This window comes from Enhydra lutris, unplaced genomic scaffold (assembly GCF_002288905.1).
Source record: "Enhydra lutris kenyoni isolate GAN:26980312 unplaced genomic scaffold, ASM228890v2 scaffoldscaffold15, whole genome shotgun sequence".
Taxonomy (NCBI): Eukaryota; Metazoa; Chordata; class Mammalia; order Carnivora; family Mustelidae; genus Enhydra; species Enhydra lutris.
In genome coordinates this window covers 53,271,289-53,291,019 of record NW_019154099.1, presented here as the reverse complement: position 1 = coordinate 53,291,019, position 19,731 = coordinate 53,271,289, and the positions used below count along the sequence as shown (strand labels likewise).

General features: G+C 40.3%; 1 protein-coding gene across 3 annotated transcripts in view; it reads left to right on the top strand.

The window, feature by feature from the left end:
• Nucleotides 1-19,731, top strand: part of LOC111147028 (sodium leak channel, non-selective) — a 291,306-nt gene that overhangs the window by 162,366 nt on the left and 109,209 nt on the right. For all 3 annotated transcript variants that reach the window (XM_022502882.1, XM_022502881.1, XM_022502880.1), the window contains 2 exons: nucleotides 4,986-5,123; nucleotides 18,894-18,968. In XM_022502882.1, coding sequence (XP_022358590.1) covers nucleotides 4,986-5,123; nucleotides 18,894-18,968 — 213 coding nt within the window. The remainder of the gene's footprint in view (nucleotides 1-4,985; nucleotides 5,124-18,893; nucleotides 18,969-19,731) is intronic.

The window sequence follows — 19,731 nt, the reverse complement described above, 5'->3', positions numbered from 1 at the left end:
AGATTTAGTCTAAATTAAAGCAAATGGTAAGAAGACCCCCAAGAAGAATATCTGAGAGTAAGAGTCAAATGGTTTGGGGGTAATTGAAGGCTTCAGGAAGGACATCTATAGGACATAACAGTGGAATTTATTCTAAACAATAGATAAAATCCATGGGAATCTGGAAGCTATAGGAAGTTGAAGGGGAAAAAAGTATCTATTTCTTTTTCCCAATGAAATGTGTGAAAAATGGGGTGCCTGGGTGGCTCTGTCATTAAGTCTCTGACTTCTGCTCAGGTCATGATCCCAGGGTCCCGGGACCAACCCCCGAATTGGGCTCCCTGCTCGGCAGGAAACCTCCTTCTCCCTGTCCCACACCCCCTGCTTGTGTTCCCTCTCTCACTGTGTCTCTCTCTATCAAATAAATAAATAACATCTTAAAAAAAAATGTGCGAAAAACAATCAGAAAATCTCAACCAAAATTAAACTAAACTAAACTAAACATTGTGTAAGTAAGCAAAGATTCAGATAAAGTGCATGAAACTGAGCCAGATTCTGAGCAATTAGTAAACAGTGAGAAATGGAACCACTCAACCTGGACCATTTTCCCTCTGGCACCATACAGGTCACACATTGGAGCCCTGGAGGGGGAAGAACAGTCTGAGAACATTACTGGGCTCAGAGTGAACAATATTTTCATGGTCAACGTATTGACTATCAATCTGTTGATTATCAATGTACTGACAGGCGTGAAAGACCAGTTAGGACTGAAAAACAGACTTAAGCATGTAGCTTATGCTTATCATTCATTAAGAAACCATCCTCAAGTTCCTTTACTGTGCAATATTTTAATGATATGGCATCACCTTGATAAAATTTTTGAAAAGTAATAATCAGCTTAACAAGAAATGTGTGACAATCATATAAGAAGAAATACTTGTTCAGAATTATGAATAAAAACTTAATAAATGGAAAGACAAACATTTCTATGAGATTGGTGAATAAGAATACCAATTTTTCTTGGACTAATGTGATCTCAACAAATAAAACAAGATATTTTGAGGAATTAATATATACAAATAATTAAAAGAATTCTGAAAACAAAAGTTTATGAGGAGCAGCTAGGAATTCTAGCAGTTTTTAAAATAAATGTACAATTTGCTAGATAATTTGGAGGTGAGATTGATGGAAAGCAATAAAAATTTAGAAATAGAGCTGAAATTATATGACTATTCGCCATATAATAAATAAAGGGGGTATTTTAAATTAGGGAAAAGATTTTTTTTTTCCACTTACATTGTGCTGAGTCAGCTGATCACCTATTTGAAAGAAAAATAAGATTAATTCCTGTCTCACTTCTTATACCAAAATAAATTCCAGATTTAGACTGATTTAAATAGTGACTTCTGGTTCAGCATGTTAGACATAATAAAATAAGGAAACTAAAACTACTTCATGAAAGTATGGGTACATATTAGTCTAATATTCCGTGAAAGAAGTTTTTTTTTTTTAACTTAGATAAAAGAATAGCAAATTAAACCACACAGAAATTTAAAATTGATGTTTGCAAAAATATCACAAAGAGATAGAGGAAGATACATTAAACATATATAACAGATAATAGGTGAGTCTTCTTAATTTTTAAAGAGCTGGTGGAGGGCTGGGTGGCTCAGTGGGTTAAAGCCTCTGCCTTCGGCTCAGATCATGATCTCAGGGTCCTGGGATCGAGCCCCGCATTGGGCTCTTTGCTCAGCAGGAAGCCTGCTTCCCTCTCTCTCTCTCTCTCTCTCTCTCTCTCTCTGCCTCTCTGCCTACTTGTGATCTCTGTCAAATAAATAAATCTTCAGAAAAAAAAAAGAGCTGATGGAAACCCATAAGGAGGAACAAAAGGTCCATAGGCTAGGAAATTGGCATTACAGAACAACAGATGGCTGGAGAAAAGAGAGGACTTCCTCCAGGCCTTTGTTCCTTGCCCCCTTCTCCACCATTTACCTCGTACTCGTTTTCATCATGACAATCACTTGCCATCATTTTCCCCAAACAGTTCTTGCCTCACCCAAAAAGGAATACATTGGTACTTCTAACTTGCACCTTGAAAGCTTTACCATAGATCTCTTATACTCATATTTCCCATTTTGCTTTTTCTTAGAGTTGGTCATTTTCATTGTTCTATCACTTTTGATTATAAATTTCTTGGTAGAGAAACTGTGTCTTCCTCATCTCAATCCCTGACACCTCAAGCCCCAAGAAACTACTAACAATCGATGTTTAAATAGGTAAGCTAAGAAGACCATCAAGGGACACACATTCTGTGTGTCACACTGTGTGACACAATGTAAGTGTCCTTGAGTTACATCTCCATCATCGGAATCTAAATCTCTGGATAAAATCTCAACAGAACTGACATAGCAGCCTTCAGGCAAGGCACCAATTAGTCTTCAGCCTGTGATAGATGTATTTCGTGGCCCTCCTTTTCATTGTTTATCCACATAAGCAGCTAGAAACCAATGCATTGTAACAAAGCATTGCTCTCAAATACAATTCACAGCATCTTACAGGTGGCTAAACTGTGCAGAAATGAGATTATTTTTTCTTCTGAGACGCTGAAAAGAGTAGAAGAGAACCCCAGTGTTCTTGCCCACATTGCTTATCTGCCAGCAACAGATTACAATCCCATAACTCCGTGTTCCCAAGCATTTACTGAATGCCTAATAGCTGAGTATTCATGAAAGCTAATGCAGTGGATGAAAACAAATTAATTTGGTTGGTGCCCAAGGCAGTTGAAGGGTACACCTGCATTTTTTGGTTTCTCAGTACTGAGAATAGATGTTGGATTCGATCACGAGCTTGCCTGTCATTTTGGGGGAAAGAAATCCTTGTTAGGTAAATTTCCCTTTATACTGGTGGGTGTTTTGATCTTCCCCTATTGCTGTTGAGTCTTTAGGATGTGCACACACTTTCACACTGGTGACATCTTCAGTGAAGGCAATACAGAAGTCTGATATTTTTATGTGAATCATCTTTGGAACTTGTGTTCCTTGTCTTTGGATGTAATAAATACTCAATAGAAAAAAAAAACACAGAAAAAAAAATAATTGCCCTCAATGATAAGTGTTGTCATACTTATGAAGTTAAATGATGTGTTGCAAAGTCTTCTGAAGCATTTTTAGGATGAGTTAGAGCTAATATTCTCTTGGGTGCCCTGGCAGGGAAGGTTTTATATTGTCCTTGACAATGCTGAGTTCAAGCATCAGTAACCGCATACTTCGGACTTTCGTGAACAAGATATACTGTAGGGTAATGAGATTATAGAAAAACTCAAGGAGATATTAAGTGTTTCACACATAGACAAAGGATAAGCAGAAAATCATATCTCCTGGTACAAGAATCATTTAACAATTAATCACTCCTTTGCTCAAGTGGGTCCACTATGTGTCAGGCATTTAATGTCCTCTTCTACAACAGTTGGTTCGAGTGTTCCTAGCAAAACAAACTGCTAAGAGAGCTTACTGTGTAGGATTCAGCCTGGAAAGTAGCAGATTCAAGACCTCACTGAACACTCAATGCGGTGCTTGGAAAAGGATTTACTTTAGAGTCATAGTGACTCGGTGTGAATTGTTAGTGTCACACATTAGTAGAGTGACCTTGGCTAATCACCTCTCATCTTTAAGCCTCATTTTCCTTACTTTCAAAAACAAAGAATCAGAGTAGTTAATCTGCAGTGTCCATTTTGTCCCTAAGATCCTTTCAGGGTTATAGGGTTCTGTTGGTCTTTGTATTACCCTGGACATTATTTCCTGGGATCTGAGAGCCCAGTTTACATCTTCATTTTACTAAAGCCTATAAAAACATTTTTAATGAGTCACTAGATTCCAATTATCACTTTTCCCAGACATCATCATCATCATAAATCCTCATTAAGAAACATTTATTGACCACTAATGTATACAAGATCCTCGAATCAGAGCTGTACATATAAGCCTATATTTAATAAGGAAAAACTTGTAAGAATGGAACTAACCAAAGATCTTGGCAGAGAAAGTATGGGTCTTTTAGCTTGGCTGGATTCTGTTGGAATGCTCTATTATCTATGTACATGTGTATTTATTTATTTATTTATCAATTTATTTATTTATTTAGGTCTTGGCCCCTTTCATGGTCTTGACTCTGTACCTTGAAAATAAAAGAAAAAAGTCATGAAAAATGTGTTTGTCTTCATTAAGTTGCTCAGTATGGCAGTATCATTTAGAAATATTTCTTTCTTGGGACATCTGAGTGGCTCTGTTGGTTAAGTCTCTGACTCTTGATTTCAGCTCAGGTCATGACTTCAGGGCCATGAGATCAAGCTCTGTTGGGCTCCACACTGAGTGTGGAGCTTGCTTGAGATTCTCTCTCTCCCTCTCCCACTTCACCCCCTCCCCCATTAAGAAAGAAAGAAGGGAGAGAGGAAAGAAAGAGAGAGAGAGGAAGGAAGGAAGGAAGGAAGATAGATTTCTTTCTTAAGGAGTCTCAGATTTTTAATATAACTGAAATAATTTGATAGATGGGTACTATAAAAGTAAAATTAAGGCTATTATTCTCATATGCCTTTAGATAATCAAATGCAATTCTCTATAAAAATAAGTTGCACTTAGCAAAATAAAAATACAGTTATCTGTTGGAAATGTTCAATCTTAGCTTGCTTATAGAGAAAAAAAAGGAAAGTCAAATAAAAAGAGGTCCTGGTTTTTTTAAAAAATTTATTCAATAGTGTTTTCCCACCCACAAGGCTAATTTTAATACAGGGTGATTATTTTAGTTTTCCACACTGAAAAGTTAGATATCGGGCTTTTCAGATCTTTAGTTCTCAGCTGTTTCCCATCTATTGCATTAAGGCTGTTCTTCCCCTGATCCGATCAGTAAAAATGATTAATGTTGACACCGGAGTCCTCTCCCACCGAACACCAGCTTTAAACTGCGTGCCCACCCGAGCAGGTGTCTCACACCTCTGTTTTCTTCCTCTGCAGGCATTTATGTCCATGTTCCAGATCCTCACCCAGGAAGGATGGGTAGACGTGATGGACCAAACTCTGAATGCTGTGGGCCACATGTGGGCTCCTGTGGTGGCCATCTACTTCATTCTGTACCATCTGTTTGCCACTCTGGTGAGTTTAGCATTTCATTTCACTTCTGTCTTAGAACCGTAGTGGGATGACCGTCAACGGGAGTCAGTGGCCTAGTTTCCATTTCAGAACAAGAGCCAGAGAACCCAGGTACGTAGTCGGACCAGATGAGGTCCCTTCCAGTCTCAATTCCTATGAATTGATCTCCCGGAAGAACACTAGATTTCGGGTCTGAGAAAGGGGTCTCCATCAGATACAAGTGTCCGCATGAGGGAAAACAAGATGAGACAAAATGGGAATCCCACCTTTGTGTACCTGTTTCCCCATCTCTAAGCATTCCCGCTCTCTGTGATCTAAGAATCAAGCTGGGCTACATTATTAGGATTGCTGCCATTATTATCATTTATCATGTAGAGGCAAGATCTCCAGTGTCATTTCCTTTTCCAAGCTGAGACTAAACTGAAGACAAGGTGAAGATCTCAGGGTACAGTGAGAATTGAACTCCGTGTTTGGGGGCTCTGACAGAAAGAAACGCATGAGAGAAAATTAAAACTCAGAGCTTCAAATATTGTAAAAAGCGTCATGAAAATTAAATACCAAAACCCAGGAAGAATTGACTTCTGTCACACAGCAGATTTTTTTCTTTTCAATGCATTTCTATTAAACAGAAAGGAAAAAAATGTGAAATGTGGCCTTAATGTATGAAGGGCCATGATTCACAGGTCTTTTAATGTGATCCTCAGGTCTTTTCTCCTTACAATAAAAGCGTGTGTAGTTAAGAAGCAAACGTAAGCTCTATTATGTTAGAAGTTCCAAGGTAAGAACCCAAAATGTTATCCTTTATCAGAAACACATGAAATTTAAAAAACAAAAAAAAACAAACAAAAGAAACCCCTGCTATTGTTTATTGAAAAGCAAAATATTTTATAATTTTATTCTTAATATTTGGAACAACCAAGGTAGGTCATGCTTCCGCTTTACAGATGATGATACTGAGGCTCAGTAGACTTAAGAAATTTGCCCAATGCCAGATAGAGTGTAAATGCTGGAGCCAGAATGTTCCCACGTCTTCCTGGTCTCACAGCCTGTGGTCATTCAGCCATCTCGCTGTTTGCTTAGATCGCAATGTCTCCACTGTCCCTGAAAATGTCTTCATGGAGTCAAGCTCTGCCCAAGAGTCCCTAAAATAAAACAGATTTCAAGTGAGTGCAAAGGTCCCTTCCAATTCTGAATATGAACCATGTAAGTGCTTCAGAAACTAGATGTGTTCAAGGTTGCATTTGCTGTAAGCAGAGCCTTTCTTTAAAAACTGAGACACAGCCATCAAGCAGTGTGTGGGGACGCATGGTTATGAGGTGTAAGGTTCTAGGTTCAAGCAGTAGAATCACATGGAAGTAGTTTTGGCATTCTTTTTTTGCATAGGTTGATTTTTAAAATATGCACAAAAGGAAAGAACATTCAGCAAGGGAAACGGACACCCAGCTTCCACAGTGAAATCTGCGCATCCTGTATGACACATGGCCCTGAGCACTTTTCATCCTCCCTTCCAGACCTTTAAGTCTCTGACATTAATTCACTCACTCATTTACTCATTCCTTCACTCACTTATGAATTCAACTGTTTTATTAAGCATCTACTTTGTGTTTAAGTTCCTTTAAAACTATAGAATATCTTGGAGACTATTGGTCATGGGTTCAAGGTAGGAGAGAGATGATTGAAATCATCTGTGAATGGTAATAATCTATTTTTTTTCTATTAAAAGAGTATACTTGTTTGCTATTCCCATGGCAGATTTTTCACATAGATTTAATCCTTTAGTGAGAGCCTCACACAATATGAAAGCAAGAAGAAAAATGATTCAGCCTAGTAAGCTGCTTACCAAAGTAATATTTTTTCAAGTGAACTTCTACAGAGATCACTAATACAATGAAATAAAATATTAAATCTGGTGCATTGACTTCTTGGGCAGCCTCAATTTTCCTAATGGGGCCAAAACCATGGCACTGACAGTGGAACACTGAAGTATTTCCAAGGACTCCCAAGGGCTCACCTGTGCCCCTAGGAATCCGCAGAGCAGATCAGGAAAACCTGTATGTAATTCTGCCTTTTCGTTGTACTGAGTCAAGTATCTGCCCAAAATTTTATTGTAATTTTTCCATCATGATTTTGAAAAAGAGGTTCTAAGTTAAAACCATAAATTGAAATAATCTCTTCTTTTATTCATAATCTTTTACAAATCTGGAAAGCAATAAGGGCACTTTGGGAAATGAGGTGGAGTACAGCCGCTCCACAGCTGTAGAGTTCAAAGTCTAGGTTCAGGTTCTAGTCTGCTCGTCCAAGATGGGTGGCTTTGGAAGAATTAAACAACTTCCCTAACATCTCTGTCGTGTTGTATCTGAAGGTGAGGACCATAATGCCTCACATGCCTACTTTCTACGATTCCCCTCCCCATGTGAGCTGTAGTTTTGAGGATGTTTTAGCCACGGAATGTGAGGGTGATCACAACTATCTCCAACCCTGAGTTTAAGTAACATGGTGTGTGCGTTTAAAGGCATGCCTTAATAAATGCTAAAAATTTATTATATTGGTTCAGATGCTTTTAATTTATAGAAGTAAAGTATTATTGATCAATCTTCAGTGTCATTCATGCCCCTTCCTGGACTGATTCCTTCATTGCCTTAAGCTTTCCTCCTTTTCCCACACCTCTTCTTCCAGACAACGGCTAGGATGCATTTGGTCCGAACCTGTCTTCCAGTTTTAAATCATATTTTACTGAATTTAACATGCTAATAACTATAGGAAGACTTAGGTGGTTTAATATTAACACAAGCAACCATTAAATCATACACATAGATGATAAGGCGCACGCCAATTTCAGAGTTGTTAAAATGTGAGAATAAATGAGTGTCTTAAAACAATGAAGTGCAGTAGTCTCTCTCATATATGTGTGTCCATTATAAACAGATAGTGCCTTAAATTTAAGGTTATGATCTACAAACATTTTATATCATTAGTTTGTAAGATTCATATTAATTTTCTAGTTTGAGAAGGCTCTGCCCCAGTGCCCCGATGGCCATCCCTGGTGTCCTTGCACACTTTTCTCCCTGCTATGACTACACACCATGCTGACCTGATTTATACCTGATCATTGTTTTCCTCCTTAAGATCATTAGTAGTGACAATTTTCAGAATAAATGGTATCCAGTTCTACATACATTCTCAGTTATGTTTGTCACCAAAGACTGTCTTTGCAGTCTTTTCTTCTTAATGCATATAAAGTCCATCCGGTCATTATTCTATGTAGTCAGAAATATACGGAATATAACGGACTATGCCATATTTGTTTATCAGCCCCTCCTAGTGGAATGTTTTGCTCTCATAGTGTTGCAACTAATATGTTTGTACGTTGTGTCCACTTGTGTGAGAGTTTCTTTAGGATCTATGCGGGAAGGTAGAGTTCAGGACCCTCAATCCTGCCCAGAGGGCTCTATAGCATGGACTCTGAGCCCATATTTCAAATCTGGTCGGCAGGCTTTCTTTATACAGCTGGTGAGCAAAGAATGGTTTGCGCATTTTTAAATTAATATATAAGTACACACAGAATATCATCAGTGTTGTCTCTTGGCCCTCTCAGCCTAAAATATTTACTGTCTGGGCCTTCTATTTGCCAACCCCTGTCCTCGGGCATGCGGCACTAATTCACCCTCTCAAGTGCTGAGAATCCCTGTTATGGTCTCACTTCTAGTTGATACTGTTAGACTGAAGATTTTGACAGTTTCATGAGTTGGATGGTAATATCACTTGGTTTTAAGCTTGCATTTCTGCATTGCAGTAATTGTTAATAAGGGAGCACTTCTTCGTGAATTTACTGGCCATCTTCGTGATTCTCACAATTGTACTGTGTGCTTTACCTGTTTTCCTAAAGGTTAGTTTGTCCTTTTAAAATGCATTCCTTGGAGGGGCACCTGGGTGGCCCAGTGGGTTAAGCCTCTGCCTTCGGCTTAGGTCCTGATCTCCAGCTTTCTGCACAGCAGGGAGCCTGCTTCCCCCTCTCTCTCTGCCTGCCTCTCTGCCTACTTGTGATCTCTCCCTCTCTCTGTCAAATAAATAAATAAATAAAATGTGTTCCTTGGAGTGGTGCATAGCCTCTGGACAGTAATCCCATAGTGCTGGCAATCCCATAGGTGTTTCAAATCTCCTCTCTGAGGCAGCCTTTTATTTCAAAGTGTCTGTGAGGGCTTTTGGCATTACATTTTGATGTGTTCAAGATGATCATTTTTTCACTTATGGTCAATATTTGTTCTGGATTCATGCTTAAGAAATTCTTTCACACCCTGAGGCAGTAAAAATACTCTCCTCTGTCTTCTAATCGTTTCAAATCTCTGCCTTCCACTGTTAGGTCTTTAAGTAATCCTAACATACTGTTTGTAGGTATTGTGAGCCAGATAAAATACACTGTTGCAATAAAGCTCAAATTGGTTTTTCTCAGCCAGATTTATGTGAAGTTTTTATGTTGTGAGATATTTAGTCAGGTTCCCTGATTGTGACATCTCACGCCGGAAGTTTAACTACTCAGATTGTTATATTTATGAGTGATTTTTTTTAATGAGAACTAATTAATTCAGTGAAAGAAAATACCTCATACAACTAAATTAAATCTGATAGTTCCGCTTCCAGACTATGCTGCCCAAAAAGACTTGTCATTTCCCCAGTTCACTGGAGATTTTGCCTGGAGCGTGACCAGCAGTTGCTCAGCTTTTCCTGATATCCTCCAACCCACAGGGACAGTGAAGGGGTCCATGAAGTTAGCTCCTTTTGATTCAACCCGGTTTTCCTGAATCTTAGCTCCTGGTCTAAGTACCAACCTACTTCCTGGCCAGATTGGACAAGAGCTTAATCCCTGCCTTTCTGAGCCTGTAACTGGTACAGAAGTAGGACCAAAAAGCACAAATAAACCAACCAACCAACCAACAAATAAAACCTGTCATTCAAGACCTCATGACGCAAGGGATAGAAGGCTGTGCTTTGCTGTGGGCTCCGTGTCACATAAATGAATTTCTGATTTTCAGTCATCCAGCCCTGCCTGATCTGAAACAGTTAAAATATTGACAGTAAAAGCAGTTGGAGACTGTTCGTGGGTTGACAGATCAGTATGTGGAGGGAGGCCCCAGGCCCCTGAAACATACACACCACATTCCCTTAAAAAACTGAACACCTAGAAGTTAAAATCTCCATTCCATAAGCCTGTCTTTAGGCTTGAACTTCATTAAAATGAGCATTATTTTTCTTAAATTGTATGCTTCCTTTTGCAAAATACTACAAAGTATTTTAAGCCAATCGCGGGGTGGGGGTGGGGAGATGTCCACATAAATACACAAGCTCTGCTTTGTTTTTTATCCACGCTGGCCCAGTGATGCCGCACAACCCAGGGAGTTCCTGATTGAGTCTTTTCAAGGACAGGCATATGCCAAGCAGCAAAACAAGGGAAAAAAAAAAACAAAAACGTTTGGCTGCAGTTTGGTTCTGAAATAAAAAAACAGCGGGCTATCCCATCGCCCCCTGGGGACACCAGTTTGTCAGCCCACAATGAAAATCAAGCTTAAGTGTATAGCAAATGCATATTCATAACCATTATCTATTGTCTCTTTAAAATGTCTCTCCCATCGCCAGGTATGTATTGTGTATTCTGTCCTGACTGATTGCACTTTGCTGAGTGCTTGCGAAATTCGTCTTTTCCCCCACTTTTGCCAATGATTAGAGGATAAGGGCTGTGGAAGACTTACTTATCCAGTTGAAAGACTCTATTTTTTTCCCCCTCAGTGTTTTTCCATTTATTATTGTTTCAAAGGAAAGCCCTGTGATGTGAATACTGAAAGAGAGAAAATGTAATTAAGCGTTCATTGTGGATAGTCTTTTTGTTACCTTTGAAGTGCTTAAATTAACACAGCAATCTCTTGATTTTGCTTCTGTGGCGACAGCTTTCTGCGAATAGTCATATTTTGCTGACAAAAATGGGCTTCCAAAGTGTAAATTAAATAACTTGATTTTCTAGAATTCATTTAAAAGTGCATCTGTGTTGAACACATCCCATTTTACATTGCTCTGATTACATTTGACTTTTTGTTGACCTGTGTAAAAAACGAGATTGTTTCCAACCACAGCTCGCGAGACAACTTAGAATAGTGTGATTCTAAGTGGTAAGAAGGAAAAAGAAAAACTCAGGATTACAGGGTGTTGCCCAGAGGCCTGCTGTGCTTCTACAGTATGCTTGAAAATAATTTTTAAAAAAGAATTATTAATGAAGTTCACTGTAGAGAGGGAAATAAGATTAAAGGTGACATTTCAACTAATGGGCTGTCGTTAAGCTGTATCATGAGGGAAAGAAAGTAGTAAAAGTAAACTTTAAAGAAAAAGTGGGAAGGGGAGGTGTATGCAAAACAAGGACATGACTGTACGCAGAGTTCAAGAGAATGAAAAAATAAAGGTAGAGATTCTCAGTCAAGAAAACCCCTTCTCGAATGGTAAAACCACCATCTTCCCCAATAAACTGTGACTTTCAACAGTGTTACGTAGAGAGGACGAACGGTCACATCCCAACAAAACTGGAGGGAATAATGAGATGGGGAACGCACCTGCTTCTGCGTTCTGTAGTCTACTGAACCGTGCTGAGATGTGCTCTGGGTAAAAGGAAGGAAGACAGATAATTGCCTGTGGTTGAATGAATAAAACTTAAAACATACCAAATATCTCGCAAACTCTTAGCTCAGGGGAATCTGACTTTTTCAGTAGAGTGTGTGGGGTGAGACGAGTAGTCAGAGAAGAAAAGAGGGTTTTTAAGAGTTTGTGGTGGCTGAACACCTATTAAGACAGTGGGCCAGGAACCATAGCGAACCTGGAAACAGATCCCCCGAAATCCTCAAAGCTGGAAGGTCCGAATCCCACCGATATGTTGGAATGTCATTCCTAAACGTTCTAGGAACGAGATTTGCCATATTTCCAGAGACTTGACATGTGGCATTTTCCCCACTAAGTGCATTATCAAGGCTAAAAATATCTTGAGAATGGACGTTATAATCTGAGCAAACTAGAAGAATTAGGTACCTCTGATATTTTAATAGTTATTCCACACTTTTTCACTGAAATTGGTGATTCAGAATGTATCAATATTGGTCATAATATAAGGAAGTGGATAGAGTACATCAGTTGTCTATTACGTAGTAGAATACTTGGGCTGCATATTAATACAAGGGAATGTTATAGACCTGTTAAAAGTAGATACTAGCCAAAGTATAAATATATATATGACATATATATATATATGAATTTTTTTAAGCATTGCACAAATTAAACATCACTGTGTTGAAAGTGTAAGTGTGTCTTAACAAAGCTCAAGAGGAAATGAAGGGCTGGACCATTAGTCTCTTTCTCCCCTGAAAGTGCATCATTGTGATGTAGTATTCTGTGCCACATTATAAATTCACATATTATGTAAATCTAAATATTAAAAAAAATAAAGCAGAGCATAATTTAGAATTGGCCAAGTGTAAGGGTAAAAGCGTTCCGTGGAAATGATGAAGCTCTTGTGATGCTATGTGTGGGTCCCTGTAAAAAATATTTATTATGGGGCACCTGGGCTCAGTGGGTTAAGCCTCTGCCTTCGGCTCAGGTCATGATCCCAGGGTCCTGGGTTCGAGCCCCACATCGGGCTCTCTGCTCAGCAGGGAGCCTGCTTCCTTCTCTCTCTCTGCCTGCCTCTCTGCCTGCTTGTGATCTCTGTCTGTCAAGTAAATAAATAAAATCTTTAAAAAAATTATAAAAAATATTTATTATATCAATAACGTCTTAATATAAACCCGTGAACCACATGTAATGATGATAGAAAACCTTTAGGCACAGCAGCCGTGACACCTGTAGGTAAACCCTGAAGGTGAGGCTCAGACGTCAGTGTCTGGGTTAAGAATCTTCGTTCACGACCATTACCTCGGCTTTCTATAAAAACAGAACAGATAAATGGGGAAAACAAAATGAAACAAAACATTGAGAGAATCCGGGAACGGTCGTTGCTTCCAGAATGAGGACTTGTCCCCCACTCCCGTGACTTCCGGCGGGGAGGAGGGGCCACACCCAGCCCGGCTTGCATCCTCCGCCCAGCTGTGCACAGCCCCGGTCTGTAGGCGAACAAGGTCTCTTTGGCAACAAGTACATTAAATCTGACGGCGGAGGAGCTGTCAACGTCCCTTCACTTCTGTTCCTTTATCGCAGCGGTTATGTCCGCCCTGTCAGAGTGTGAGACAGAACTACAAAGTAATTCTCACCGCCTTGCAACCGCAGCAGCGAATCCTGCCTCTCCTGCGCCTTCTATTCCCATTCCGAACAGGCCATCAAAGCCAGACTTGCGTCGCCCCCATATCCCAACGCTCGGCGACAGGGACCCAGCTCAGAGTCCACGTCCAACTGGAGCTCCGGGAGGAAGCCCAGGCTGCCTGCAGATTTTTAAAGACGGTTTCTGTGGGTGCCATCGCACCGTCAGGTTCATGAAGCCATGCTCCCGAAACATGCATGGATATTTGCTGAATGAACTCAAGTTTAATGATTTTTGAAAGCAGACTTGAAATTCTCTCCTATTATTCGTGAATGTGTTGCCCAGACCCCTTCCCAACTGCTTCATTCTGTAGACATGGGGCTTTCAAACCACACAGCACCTTCATCATTTCTCCTAGCAAAGCCAAAGCTTCTCCTTTTTGAGTCTCACCTTCTCTCTACCCTGAAAACTCAGCTTCTGTCTGTACAAGAAGGAGAAACCACGGCCATCTCTCTGTCCTGCTCTGAGGGGAGTTTTCTCTCTCCTCCAGGAAGAATGTATAAAATGACAGTTTTTTTTTTCAAGTAACAAAACCTTATGTATTTAATAGCCCTTTGTCAAACTGTACTTTATACTGTCTAGTCACCATGCCAATGAGCCAATTTAAAATAACTACATTATGCAAAAAAAAAATTACATTCGAAAGGAAAAAAGGTAACAGAGGGAAAGCTAATGTCATCACTTAGCGATCATTACAACCTCCCTCTCACACCTCCCAGCCTCCATTGGTGGCATCTGGGCAAAGTGCCACCCCCCTGTCCTCCTTCTGTGGCCTCTGGCAGCCATGCTCTGTGGTACTTAACCACTCACCAGGCCCCTAATAAGCCACATGCTCCCAAGACCTTGTCTTCACACATGCCACCTGGAAATCCTTCCTCATAATTCTCTTCCTGCCAAAATCATCTTTCTCCTTGGTGTCTTGATATCTGGGTGGCACAAGGTTGGATTCATCAGTGCCTTGTGATCTTCAGTAAGTAGCGTTCAGAAGACACGCTCCGGTCTGTTGGCCCCATTCAGTTCTCAGAAGTCTAAATGCTCAGATGGGACAGAGCTGACCCTGTGATACTCTGGTTGGGTTTAGTGTTCAGTTGTCAGTCTACATACATCTGAGAGCCTCCTTCTCAAACCCCTGCTCCAATTTCCTTTCACGTTCCTCGTCTAAGAGGAAACAACGTTCTCCAGGACGGAGCCTGAGGGAGGCAGGTTGGGGGGGTGGGGGTTGCTGTCTCCATGGTCGGGCGGAAGCCACCCTCAGGGCCAGCAGCAGTGTTGGTGCCAACCCGGCTGTGTTCCACACCCACGACGTGGCCTCACTTCTCATCAGAACTTGAGGGGAGGTCGCCTCGCTGGAGGCCCCGTGTGGATGAGGGGCGGCCTGCACAGAGTTGGAGGACTGGGAAGTTCTGAGACAAGAAAGAGGCGTGAGAGAACCCCAAGAACAAGTTTCTCTCGGTTCCCACCTGGAACGGCGGAACTTCCCGACTTCCTGAGAGTTGAAAGCCAGTGTGTAGGAAAAACACTAGTGCGAGAACAACGGCCCAGGCTAGAGACCAGATGGAGAATAGAGGGACTTGAATGGGAACCCCCAAAAGAGGTGTCCACGTCTTAACTCCCACACCTAGGAATGTGACCTTCCTTGGAATAAGAGTCTTCACAGATGTCATTAAACTAAGGTTCTTAAAATGAGACACCCTGGATTATCCAGGGGAGCCCTACATCCAATGACAAGTGTCCTTGTAAGAAATGGATGAGGACAAGACAGAGGAAGAAAGAGAAGACCACGTGAACACAGAGGCAGAGGCTGGAGTGATGCCACCCTGTGCTAACGACCACCTGGGGCCCTTGGAAGCAGGAAGGGGGCAAAGTTCATCCTCTCCTGGAGCCTCTTGAAGGAGCGTGGTCCAGCTGACAGAGTGATTTTGGACAACTGGCCTCCAGAACTATCAAGGAGTACATTTCTGTTGTTTCCAGCCACCACTCTCATGCCATATGTCACTGCAGCCCTAGGAAACTAACACAGAGGGTGTCACTAAGAATCAGACCTTATCAGGAGCTACAGAAGCTGAGATAGTGATCAACTCACCAGAGGCCCCCCCCCAAACAAGCACCCATCGCTGCCCCGATGGAGGAATAGAGGACAGGCCCCATGGCCACAGGGGACCAGACGCTGATGAGAAGCATGCCCTTGACCTTACGCCAGCAAAAGGAGCATTTATTCAAATGTAACTGAGTTTGAAAGGATTGAATTGAATTGATAATAGCAAGATTCAGTTTTCAGCCAGCAAACAAATGGAGAGTTTATGGACTAAATTAAATTCATTTGTAGAAATATCAAGAAAATTATTTTAGTTTCTCCTATCTAAATTTATGTCTGTATATTTTCATGCAGGCTGTGCCACACGCCACAGGGTTGTTGGGAAAAGATTAAATGGAAAAAAAGGGTAGTTGCAATTCCCTGAGCTATTGTTGTTATTATCCGTGATAGGTCACAGACAAGGGCCCCAAACTCAGGTCTCCCACCACGGTGCTCCTTCTGCCAGGCCACCAACCGACAATGGCTCAATTTGACTGTGAACTCATAGCGGTGGGCCCAATATCGTGTCCGTGCTCCTGACCAGGCAGTGTCTGACACATGGATGAGACCCAGTCAACTGCCTACTGAATTTAATTGAAGAACATAACCTCACTGTCCTTAAGTAGCCTGCCATCTGTCTGGTGTTGGGAAAATAATTAAAAATAAAATATCCTGCCAAGCCAGAAAACCTCTCCACCAAGGTAGATGAGAAAGAAAACAGTCTCGTTCTTGACGGCCCCAGTCCAGACTGTGGTGGGCATCCCAGGCAACCTGCTGAAGAGACCACACAGACAAAGCCATCTCACCTTGTGCAGGTATCCCCACGTTACGTCCGTGTCCACAGGATGAAAATAACCAGGCCTCACCTAGGACTTGACAGCAACATTTGTTAGCGTTCCCCCCCAAATTCACCTGGTGATTGGGGTGGCCATCTGTGGTAGCTAATTATCTTCATCCCAAAGAAAAAGAAAACGGATATCTTCCAGACAAGTAGGTGGTTTTGTGACATGGTGCCGGGTTGCTAAATGACACTCCCACCTCTCCTCTCCCCCCCCCCCCCCCCACATGAAAAGGGAAAAGGGGAGACAGATAGGGTGCTGTCTGCCTGATGTTTACGTGTCAGAGAGATTGCCCCCCTACCCAAGAAAACTGTTCCTGGGCTGTAAAATAAGTGAGACTTATTTTGCTTTGAAAAAGGTATATCTACTGGCTCCTGGGTTGCTCAGTGGGTTAAAGCCTCTGCTTTCAGCTCAGGTCATGATCCCGGGGTCCTGGGATCGAGCCCCACATCAGGCTCTCTGCTCAGCAGGGAGCCTGCTTCCTCCTCTATCTCTGCCTGCCTCTCTGCCTACTTGTGATCTTTGTCTGTCAAATAAATAAATAAAATCTTAAAAAAAAAAAAAAAGAAAAAGAAAAAGAAAAAGGTATATCTACATCTCAAAGGGACAGAGGAAGACTTTCCAGACGATGACAAGTTTTCTAAAGGAAATGCTCTAAGAAAAGGGACTTTCCCTCTTATCATCAGGGAAATTTTTTTTCTTTTTAGATTTGGGTCTACCCTTTACTGGGCAAATAGGAAAACTGGTTAAATTAGGACAGAACAGGGCCTGGACAAGTACCCGATGAGTGATGGAAATGGTGTCCTCCACTGACACTGCTGTTGATGAGAATATCAAGGTCATGCAAGGGGACTAAACTTAAAGGGGACTCTGAATGGTCCCACTGAGAATAATGTCTGGTTAGAGGAAGGCTGAATATATCAGTGCCTAGATGTCCGTGGTGTGGCAGGCATGGTGACATCAGTAAGTTTCTCATCTAGACCATTCCGTATCTTCTTTAAGTTCTGGTAGGATCCCAAATGACATGGCTTTTAAACAGAAGGGTGTTGGCACTTGTCCCAAGGCAAGCATATATTGTCAAAATTTAATAATATGTGGAGGCTCTTTTCCCCCTTTTTATATACTCATTGAACTTGGAAAAGAGCTAGCCATTATTTTTTGCATAATAAATCTCTCTGGTACTCAAAAGTTATGACTAAATTGTCTTAACTTTCATACCTTCATGCTTAACCATCTAATATTAACAAATGGGAGTAATTTCTTAAGAGGGAAATTGAAAGGAAGAACATAAATCAGGAATGAAAAAGATTTATCAAAGAAATATGGAACTTTAGAGAATTCAAACTTGAGAAGGACTACAAATTAAATATATTTTTTTAATTTTATTTTTTTGTTGCTTTCTTTCTTTTACCTGATTTACCCATTCCAAAAAAAAAGCGATGCCTTTTTTACTTAATTTGTGAAACGTGGTGAAATACAAATAAAAGGGAGAAGTCTGTTTTTCATCGAGGCAGGCGCCATTAACATTTTACAGTACCTCCTTCTGACATTCACTCTGTTGTTCTTTTTTGTACCTCCATGCACTTCTACCCTGTACACTATTATTTAATATTGTAATGTGAGGATTTTTCAAATGTTATTAAAATTCATGAGTGCATTCGTTATCTTGCTATATAACAAATTATGGACAATAAGAGCTTACAAGGATAAACATTTATTTCTCACATACTTTCTACAGGTCAGGAATCTGGGACAGGCTGAGCTGGATGTTTCTAGCTCAGAATGTCTCATCGGTTTGCAAGTCAAGATGTTGGTGGGACTGCGGTCAAATGGAGGCTTGACAAGGGCAGGAGGGTCCGTTTCCAAGATGGATCACTCACAGGGCAGGAGGCCTTGTCTCATCACCACATGGACCTCACCATAGGGCCATTTGAGTGTCCTCATGACATGCCACCAGGCTTCCACCAGAGTGGGTGATCCAAGAGAGAGCAAGCTGAAAAGCACAGTCTTTATCACCTAGCCTCATAACACCAGGGGGCCCTCTTGGAGACTAGCTACCACAATGGGGATTTTTAATGGCTGTGTGAATTTTGTAATAGAGATCTGCATAACTGCATTACCTACTTATGTAAGGTTAGATACTGTTTCTAGTATTTCATTATTACAAATAACTACCAAGCACCTTTGTATATAAAGCTTTTTAATACTCCGAATTATGTTCTTTGGATATAGTCTCAGAAGTGGGACTGTGGAGTTATAAAAACTTTTTTCTTAATTTCCATTTTAAGTCAGTTTCATAAAGCAAATTAATTTTTATATAGTTTATTTCAGTTAACATATGCGTTTCCTTTAACAAATTTGTGATAAATACCTTAAAATCCCTATGCAATGCTTCAGAACTGCATGTTCATTTTTCATTTAATGCATTCTATGTAGTATATATTTTAGGTACATAGTCTATATCATATATATATATATAAAATATTTTGATACTTACAGCATGTGGGTTTTTTCATTGTTATTTAACCATTTTATAGATCCTCCTGAGTTTGTTTGTTGCTGTTATTTTGGACAACTTAGAACTTGATGAAGATCTAAAGAAGCTTAAACAAGTAAGTAATGTGTGGGGAATTCTTCAAATCTGCATTTAAGAATATACGGGTGAAATGTGCTTACAGATACTGTTAAAAGAATTAGAGCTTCAAAGTAAAAAAAAAAAAAATTTTAATAAGTTAAGGCAGTCTAAGTTGGCAAAATTTTCTTTTGTTTAATATTTATCCATTATCAACAGAGAAAGTTTTTTATTGTTCTATAATTATTCTAGGAATATTTTCATATTACTATTTTGAGTAAAAGTAAGATGGACATACTATAGGAAATTGGATTGGCCACACTCTTCTCCTTCTGCCATTACATGAAGGTTGTTTGAAAATGAAATGCCTCAAGGCCAGATTGCCATTTTGCATAATTATGTGTAATACTCTTGATCATCATCATAAAAATATTAAGCATCAACTTGCCTGACCTCTAGACACTAAAAGAGAATTTAGTCTTGGTGCCCATAGTCATTATAAGAAATGGAATAGAATAAATGATTAGCTCTGTGCCCAGTTATGTGTGAAAACAGATTGGATATGATAGCATTGATAATCATACTCCCAAAAAATGGAAATGAAAATGTGTGAAGGTTATATGACTGGTGGCAGAAAGATGACAGGCGTGATGGACCATTCTCACAGTTTCTGTTGCATGGAAGAACTTTGGCTTAAATATTTGGCTGTGTCAAAGAGTAGAGACCCTTTGAGAAGTAGAGTTGGTGTGAGAAGAGGACGCTGGATAAGGTATTCTTTTTTTATTAAAATATAGTTGACAGTC